General features: G+C 49.3%; 4 protein-coding genes across 4 annotated transcripts; 2 read left to right on the top strand and 2 right to left on the bottom strand.

The window, feature by feature from the left end:
* The first annotated feature begins 497 nt into the window (after positions 1–497).
* COCSADRAFT_211969 (uncharacterized protein) lies at positions 498–1,707 on the top strand. The gene is made up of 3 exons (XM_007696695.1): positions 498–969; positions 1,025–1,120; positions 1,169–1,707. Exons 1-3 carry the CDS (start codon positions 715–717, stop codon positions 1,592–1,594), a joined length of 777 nt encoding a protein of 258 aa, XP_007694885.1. The 5' UTR covers positions 498–714; the 3' UTR covers positions 1,595–1,707.
* A 973-nt stretch (positions 1,708–2,680) lies between these two features.
* Positions 2,681–4,811, top strand: COCSADRAFT_177327 (uncharacterized protein). Its single transcript, XM_007696694.1, has 3 exons — positions 2,681–2,820; positions 2,889–3,075; positions 3,130–4,811. The coding sequence occupies exons 1-3, from the start codon at positions 2,788–2,790 to the stop codon at positions 4,500–4,502; spliced, it is 1,593 nt and encodes a 530-aa protein (XP_007694884.1). The 5' UTR covers positions 2,681–2,787; the 3' UTR covers positions 4,503–4,811.
* Positions 4,812–5,344: 533 nt separating this feature from the next.
* Positions 5,345–6,077, bottom strand: COCSADRAFT_77981 (uncharacterized protein; the record flags this gene model as incomplete). The annotated part of the gene is made up of 2 exons (XM_007696693.1): positions 5,345–5,661; positions 5,804–6,077. 2 exons carry the CDS (start codon positions 6,075–6,077, stop codon positions 5,345–5,347), a joined length of 591 nt encoding a protein of 196 aa, XP_007694883.1.
* A 203-nt stretch (positions 6,078–6,280) lies between these two features.
* COCSADRAFT_211923 (uncharacterized protein) lies at positions 6,281–7,855 on the bottom strand. The gene is made up of 2 exons (XM_007696692.1): positions 7,410–7,855; positions 6,281–7,350 (listed from the first exon to the last, which is right to left on the bottom strand). The coding sequence occupies exons 1-2, from the start codon at positions 7,526–7,528 to the stop codon at positions 6,438–6,440; spliced, it is 1,032 nt and encodes a 343-aa protein (XP_007694882.1). The 5' UTR covers positions 7,529–7,855; the 3' UTR covers positions 6,281–6,437.
* Between the last annotated feature and the right edge of the window lie 4 nt (positions 7,856–7,859).

Here is a 7,859-nt window from a genome sequence, read left to right as displayed (position 1 = left end):
ACTGAATTGCTTGTTGCGCGTTCTTAGCTGTTGGCTTTTAATTGCTTTGGCTTGGGAATAGGTTTTGGGCTGGCTGGGATATTTCTGGTGAGAAGTTGGCTTGCCGTTTGTTTGGTGGTAGTATTGGCAGCTCAAATAAGCTAGCTTGGCTGGCTGGTTGGGTGGGCGTGGCTGGTGGGGACTCTACGTCCATTTCTCTGTCGATTTGAGCCTCTAGACCTAGGCTTTCCTGTCTATTTTCTTGAGTATTAACTCGTATAGTGTCGCTTTCTGGCGGCATTCTTAGTAAGCTTCTTACTAAGCTCTTTCTTAGTAAGCAGCTAGGTGGTCTGTGTCTTTTTGTTTTCGTGAGTGAAACGTGTTCGAATTAGCTACTTTACCAGCTTCTAGCTCTGTAGCGCGTAGGCTGCACGACTTGGCACTAGTTTTAATCGATTTCTTAGGATGGATTTGTATATATTTGACTAAAATTACACCTATTCTAGAAAACTCGAAGTTGGTGTCATGGGCATTGCTAATTGCGTGGTAGTGACTGCCTAAAGTATGAGATGTTCGCTACTTACCATTGACACCCCACTTGTTTACCCTATTTCGAGGTCCTAATCGCCAAAAAAGCCTCTACCGGACCCATCTCAGATCAGACGCAACATATGGATGGTGAAAGTCAACAGTCCTCCATAAGGCGATAGACAGCTGTTGAAACAACAATCTCATATGATGTCAATCTATGATATCCCACCCTCCCCACCTGAACCGCTGCACGTGCGCGTATACAGCAACAGAAAACACAAAAACAAATCACGGCACTTATCTGACTCAACGCGTATCACACTGTCCACACGGAAACTAGGGGCTTCCTTCATGAACGAGGAGGCGAAGAAACACTTGACCACCCAGAAAATACGCCTGCCAGTGCATCAGCTTGCTCTTTTGCGAACTACAACAAGCGATGCGTTGCCTCAATCGAGTGTAGGAGGCTGTCGCAGATGAGCACTTAGTATGACGCTAACGGTGCACACTCTAGAATATGAACGTTACTTTTTCCGATTCCATTGGGGTGACTGATCCCATAGAGGATAGCCAACTCGATGGGCCGATTGCGGATCCGTTAGGTGGTCCTGTACGATTGGTGCAAACGAGGCCTATGCTACTTCTAATGCGAGTATAGATGTACAACATAGTCACGTTAGGAAAAACGCCGCTTCCCCACACGATGCAGCACGCAGATGGACGCAGCACATCTATAGAAAGAACTCCAGACAGAGCTTCTGCAGCCTATGAAACGCCTAAATGGATGCGTAGTCCCACACTAAAGCAAATTCCAGATGTTCGTGTCGCTCATGATAAGCGCATTGATCACGAGCTCCAAACCGCTTTGGTGAGGCAGCCAGATCGTCGAGGAAACTATTTGTCAACAAGAACAAGGAGACATGACATCGTTCGTACTCTCACGCTAGAAATCGGACCTTTGCCTTCGCCTGCAGATGCAATTCCACATACTTCATGCGCCATGCCAAAGGATAGACAAGAAGTTCATGGATCGCGCAACCCATCCAGGCTTCAAGACTGGCAGATTGGCCCAAAATCGACGTAATCGACACTCATCAGCAGCTCAGAGCATGTACGAATATTACCAGTTCTCTCTCCTCCAAAGGCTTCATGGAGAGCTGGCCCTTGATGGTTCTCCAGTATTCGATACTACTCCGATAATCGAGAAGCAAATAGTGAAAAAGAAGCTCCATACTCTAGTCATTGATCTTGCATCATAAACCGCACCATTGATTCCTATGATGATCAAGGGACATCGCAGATCAAGCTGCTAAACTTTTAGGTGACATACGTTGCTCTCAGCGTCATCATACCACCTATGAGAATACAAACAGGAAGGATATGAGGAATTGACTTCTGTAAGCAACACAGTCAGTGCAGTTAAACATACAATGGAGTCTCGCGCCATATACCATGATTGGCTCCTTTTTTTTTAAGTTCGAGAGCCGCAGCGGGACGGGAAGGGACGCCGTAAGTCAACTACCCGTAGTAACAAGAACAGTGAATGCTACGCGCTGCCGTGATGTCAGCCAAACTATGTTGCCTCGGGTAGATAGCAGTCGCAGGTAGAAGTTCCCAGAGTATACAAGTTGCCAGTTAATCAGTGTTTCGTTCGGATACCAACAAGTAAAGGTGGCGTTTCATGCCCTTGTCCTCTCTTTGACTGCCGTACTCATAAAGCTTGACAACTGCTGTTCACGACTTTGCCTGCATATGGAATAGAGAAGAGAAGTTTTTGTTCAGCACAACTTTAAAGTGTGACGAGGTGCAATGCTTGATGAATATTGTCCTCAAAGAACTATCGTATACTTAAATGATAAAACCAGGGCCAATGGCATTTACGGGACGTAAAGATCTACTGTAGATCAACGATGTCATCCCGTGTGGAGATGCTCAATTCCGGCTAGTGGAGCGGTAGCCCTAAAATAGCGCAATGATCGTTGTTTTGGCCTCGCGGCTCAGACCCCAACATCAAACACTACACTGTTTGGACGCATGGACAAGTCACAACTCACATGTTTGACTTCCGTTTTGACACATGCTGGTGCCAGCCTTCAAAGGCTGGCACATCGCAGAGTGATGAGTATGATAAACTTTGTGCCCTCCGCACGAAGTTTCTCTGGACCTTTCAACCGCCGCCTCATCCTTTAAGTGCTGGCGCTTCACGCACTCCGGCGCTCTCGCTGACCCCAGTTTTCCTTCAAGAATATCAAAGGTGATTTGCAGGACAAGAGCACAATGGTACCGCAGAGCGGCTTGCCTTCACCAATGGTAAGTAACAAGATTTCACTCAAGGCATTGTCCAAAACTAGAGCAACCAATGGCTAACTTGGAAGAAGGCAGCACGAAGCCCTCCATACGCCCCTACAGTATGGGCATTGGGTGGGTCTCCAGTAAGAAGCGTCGACCTTCCAGTACAATCGGTCTTCTTGGTCTTGTTCGTCGTGGGAGCAGTTGTACATATGAGAATCTTTCGACGGAACAAATCCAGAGGTCACAAGTTTCTGCCAAACATTTTCATGTTCGGTAAGTGTCTAAGTCTTGTAAGAATGGAATGCCCGGCACTGATATCCTAGCTAGGCTTCTGTATGGAGCGCATCTTGACATCGATAGTACGGCTAGCATCAGTATCACATCCGACAAGCACCTCGCTCGCGATAGCTGCGCAAATGTTCGTCGCAGCTGGTGTAGTCATCTTGTTCGTCATTAATATCGTCTTTGCAATGCGCCTCGTCCGTTCCATACATCCCTCGGCCGGCTGGCACCCTGCTTTCGGCATCGCGTTCAAAGTCATTTGCGTACTGCTTGTGTTCACCATCATTACAGTCATTAGTGCTTCTGTCCAAAGTTTTTTTACTCTCAACAAAAATATTCAGGCTACTACTCGAGGCCTCCAACGATTTGGTGCAGCATTTCTCGCCATTATCGCCACGCTACCGTTACCCATGGTTTTCGCTACAATTGCCGCCCCCTATTCGTCGATTGACAAGTTTGGCGTCGGCCGGCTGCGCACAAGAGTTTTCACTTTGCTCATCAGCACAACACTTCTAGCTCTTGGTGCATGGTATCGCTGCGGTGTCATTCTGCAAGCACCTACGCCGCGATCGGAACCTCTACCCGGATATCTTGGAAAAGGAGCATTCTACTTCTTCAACTTCTTCGTGGAAATCCAAACGATACTCATGTACGCTATTTTTCGCGTAGACCTTCGGTGGCACATACCCAACGGCGCCCAGGGCAAAGGGAGTTATTCTCAGCCGCAAGTTCAGCGAGACGTAGAGAAGCAAGAGTCTCGGTCAGCATCATCTGATAAAACACGATATGACACCCAATCTCTCAGGACGATAAAAGAAGATGACGAAGAGGACAGAGAGGTGACCATCGAGAAACCCACCTGGCCACTTGGTCCACCTAGAATCATAGAAATCGATCTCGGAAACGCATCAAGCAGCTCTCTCACACCACCACCGATAGTCCCAGACACGAGGCGAAGCTCAGGTCGCAGTTCGTATGCTCGTCCAAAAACAGCGGATAGATCCGTGCGCAGCTCCATCCTCTCAGAGCGTTTCTCTGTCCTCATGTCCAAATCCACAAACACACTCTCGGTCTTCGCATCCGCCGAGCAAAAGAAGCGATGGCGCGAAAGCGAAGAAGCAAGAATCGTTCGACGCCTAGGCGGTCCCTGGCAACAACTCGCAAGTCCCACCGACACATCTTTTAGCTACTCAAATCGCAGTCCAACGCGAAGCGGCTTTCGTCCCAGCACAGCAGCAAGCCATGGTTTTGAGCCTCCGAGTCCAGTCCATTTCCGAAGCGCTTCCGATGCGCCGACGCTTCCAGACGTAGTCTCTGCAGGTGGCTGGACACCGAGAATCGACTGGGAATTCAAGAGTCCGCAGCGCTTCTTGAGTTTGAAGCGGAAAACGTTGCTCGGGTTGAATATTACTACATGAGCCCAGCCCAGCCCTCTCCCCGCTGATCGATTAACCGTTTCGCAAGCCGAATGAGTCGACTACATATGACTTGCGATGGCGTCTCTTTTTCTTTTCCTTTTTTTCTTCTTCTCTTTATCATCGGACGGGGTATCCGTTGTACTAATTCAATCTGCAGGCCAGCAATATCCATTCGCTTACTCTTTTTTTCTTTTCATTTTCTGTTAATCGACATACCCAGGTTCATCGGCTTTCCCTCTTACAAAAGCAACGCGCTGTAGCATGTTTTTTTTTCCTTGGGATCTTGCAGACGGGTGTGTAATGTAGAAGTAGAATATATCAATTGAATGTACATTTTCTTAGGATGCCTTTGCCGTGCATGTTTGCGATGGGAAGGTTACGGGTGTTCATGTTGTGCTGTCGGGTTTGTAACCAACGTGCTAGGAGGCGCTAAGGATTCGGATCAATGTGTCAAAAGGGAGAAAAGGAAAGAAGAAAAAAGTTAGAGTCAGGGTCTGTAGTGCGGAACGGGGAGACAAGGTTCGACGGTGTCAAGTGTCAAAAGTCTCGAGGTTTGGTGACGTAGAACCGTGTTTCGAATATGGAAAAAAAGTGCTAAAAAGGGGAGTACAAAAAGAATCCCATGAGTTTGTCGCAAAGGCCAATTTCAGACATGCAAATTGTATCAAGAAACGCATCTGATTCCATGTCTCACGGATCTAACCAAAAAAAAATGAAAAAGAATGGAAACGAAAAGCGTGACGTCTCAAACGTCTATACCCAGCGTTTCAAACACCCACTCACCCTTTCACCCAAGGCAAAAAAGGAAAACAACAAAATCCCAAATATCTCATCTCTCATATCTACAAAGGAATCCTCCTCATCTCCTCCAAACTCCAATACTTCCTCATATTCTCCGCGCCCAACTGTTCAACCTCATCATCGAGATGCTGCCACAGCACCTCGCCAAACGAATCCAGAACCTCCTTCATCTCCTGCATGCGTAATTCACGCTCCCCAGACTCGCATTCTTGGAGGTACTTCTCGGCCCTGTCGATGCCGACGTGGATCTGCTTGTGCTGGGAGATGAGCTCGAGTTCTTTCTTGAAGGCGGGCATTCGCTTGGCGAGGATGGGGAAGACGTGTTGTTCTTCTATTGTGTGGTGGAAGGTTAAGCCTTCTTTTTTGGGAGAGAGATATGAGTGTTAGTAGTTCTTTTTTTTATATAATTCATTTGGGGAGGGGGATTCGATATCGATGTTTTGGATATTGGGCAAGGGGTAAAAGGGAAGATGATGAATGGGAGGGGAAAGTAGTCTTACGGCAAAACTGCTTGCATGTACTGATGAATTGGCGGATAGACATGTTTTCGGGCCTTTTCCCAGCTTCACATGCTGTGTAGAGGACTTTCCACATTGCGCGGAAGTGTTCATGATAGCGGTTCATTTCCACAGCCATTCTATTGTATTGTCGGAATTCAGAAGGCGTGAGTTTGGGCAGGGGCTTCTCTTCTTCAGAATGGGGCTTGACGGCAGCGTCGTTGTCTACTGGAGGTGCGGGCGCAGTTGGGCCATTGCTGCCTGAATTGGTAGACATGGTTTCTGGAGGGGAAACGGGGTATTGGAGAGTAGCCTTGGTTACAAAATACTGCCTTGGAACTCTAGTGTAGTATGTCCGTGTAGGTCTAGTGAGTAGTCCCAAGAATTGGACTCGCTTCATAAGCTAAGGAAAGAGTTGCACCGAAAGAAAACACAAAATCGCAGTTTTAGTTATCTGGGTGGCGCACATAAATGTTAACGCGGGGGTGTAGTACTAGCCAGTTGCAGCTTATCAATTTTGCATTACATTACAAAATATTACCAAGCCGCTAGTCGCGGCTGTCGGATGCCGATAGACGCGCTCTTAACAGGATCACGTGATGAAGACCTCATCACCCAGCACAACGATAAGAATGGTCTATTTGTTTCTCGTCTTGGCAAATTTTTCATGCCATTTACGCGCCGACGGCTTTAGAGCTGTCGTTCCGTTGTCCACCACCGGGGCCGATACAGCCTTGCCCTTAGCCTTGATGGTTGTATCTGAAGGAAATTCATAAAAGCCTTCGATGGCTGTAAGCTTAGCATCTTTGCGCCATACTTCTGGTAGGCGATCCTCCCACGTATCAGTGAAATCAGCAATCAAAAAGTCATCACCGCGCCTGGCATCTAGCAGGGTTTTCCCGGTAAAGGCGACTGTCTTTGCTCGGTCAAGACAAGACCACGGTCCGCTCCTGTCAGTGTCATCCGTTGCCAAGTACGCAAGCACGGCTTGTGTGAGAGGAGCGGGGTGCCCTTCTTCAGCCACGGCCGTTGCGATGTCGCTGGTCATGAACTGCTTGTCGAGGGGGATCCCCTCTGCTAATGCAGCAGCAATAATGGATCTCCATACATGGGAGAGGGCGCTCGGAGATGGCTGATACGAGCCCTCATCTGTGTCAAAGGCCATGAGCTGCCCCCACCCTGCCTGGCACTCTCCATCGGACAGGGGCATGTCGTTGAATATACCAGCCTTGGTCATGCCGTTCGGAGTGGCGTCGACGTCGCCAGTAACAATGTCGTATACAGGGAGCACCTCTCTCAACAAGGCAATGGCAGAGGCAGAAGAGGCATGGAGCTCGAGTGTGGAGCTGCACAGAGCAATGGCGCGTGTGACAGGGATGGGGATCTCGTTGCCATGGGCTTCGAGGGCTGGCTGGGTCACGAAGAGCGAGTTGGACGTCTGGACCTGGCGCACCTGGAACGACTTGTCCGGGGTGCAGAGTACAGCATATGCGGGCTTTGCGTTATGCGTGCCAGTAGCAGCGGAAGAAGCTTGCGATTTGATGGACAGTCTGGCACGCGTGGTGAGAAAAGGGAGTCGGCATCCAATGCGACACGGCGGCAGACATACAGCGGAGGATTTGGCTTGTCTATCAGCTCAACGATTTCTGGGGGCAGCTCGAGCAGGCGGAAATGCTGTTGCTGGTGTGCTATGGAGACGGGCAGCCCGCCCTGGTGCTGCGTGGCCATTGCTGGAGCCGGGCAGTCTACCAGCCCAGATGCGCGATGAAACGTGCCGTGGGCGATTTGAGCATATGAAGTCAGCCGCCACCGCGAGCTGCTATGATGACGATGTTTTGATATTCGTCGGCACTGCGGGGTGGGTTGATGCGCAACTAGCTCGCAGGCGGGTCGGAGGGATGGATGGAGCAAAAGTAGGCTGCAGGGCCATGTATTCGCACCAAGAATACCTGGCACTGCGGTGATTAGGACCGGGACCCCCCCATGCGTCTCCTTGTCGCCCTGATTGCACGTTGGCAATTCGCCGTCTAGTCTCCCGCCCGCGCTTGGTCGCTGCTGC

The sequence above is a fragment of the Bipolaris sorokiniana genome (assembly GCF_000338995.1).
Source record: "Bipolaris sorokiniana ND90Pr unplaced genomic scaffold COCSAscaffold_1, whole genome shotgun sequence".
In the NCBI taxonomy this organism is placed as follows: domain Eukaryota; kingdom Fungi; phylum Ascomycota; class Dothideomycetes; order Pleosporales; family Pleosporaceae; genus Bipolaris; species Bipolaris sorokiniana.
This window is presented reverse-complemented; position numbering and strand designations above follow the sequence as displayed.

What these genes read in the sequence shown, in the direction of transcription:
- COCSADRAFT_211969 (XM_007696695.1), top strand. Translation starts at nt 715, where the DNA reads ATGATGTCAATCTATGATATCCCACCCTCCCCACCTGAACCGCTGCAC. An exon ending in ATGCGTTGCCTCAATCGAGT is followed by an intron (nt 970 to 1,024) that starts GTAGGAGGCTGT and finishes TGCACACTCTAG; the next exon opens with AATATGAACGTTACTTTTTC. An exon ending in CGGATCCGTTAGGTGGTCCT is followed by an intron (nt 1,121 to 1,168) that starts GTACGATTGGTG and finishes ATGCGAGTATAG; the next exon opens with ATGTACAACATAGTCACGTT.
- COCSADRAFT_177327 (XM_007696694.1), top strand. Translation starts at nt 2,788, where the DNA reads ATGGTACCGCAGAGCGGCTTGCCTTCACCAATG. An exon ending in GCGGCTTGCCTTCACCAATG is followed by an intron (nt 2,821 to 2,888) that starts GTAAGTAACAAG and finishes ACTTGGAAGAAG; the next exon opens with GCAGCACGAAGCCCTCCATA. An exon ending in GCCAAACATTTTCATGTTCG is followed by an intron (nt 3,076 to 3,129) that starts GTAAGTGTCTAA and finishes TATCCTAGCTAG; the next exon opens with GCTTCTGTATGGAGCGCATC.
- COCSADRAFT_211923 (XM_007696692.1), bottom strand. Translation starts at nt 7,528, where the DNA reads ATGGCCACGCAGCACCAGGGCGGGCTGCCCGTCTCCATAGCACACCAG. An exon ending in GACAAGCCAAATCCTCCGCT is followed by an intron (nt 7,351 to 7,409) that starts GTATGTCTGCCG and finishes CACGCGTGCCAG; the next exon opens with ACTGTCCATCAAATCGCAAG.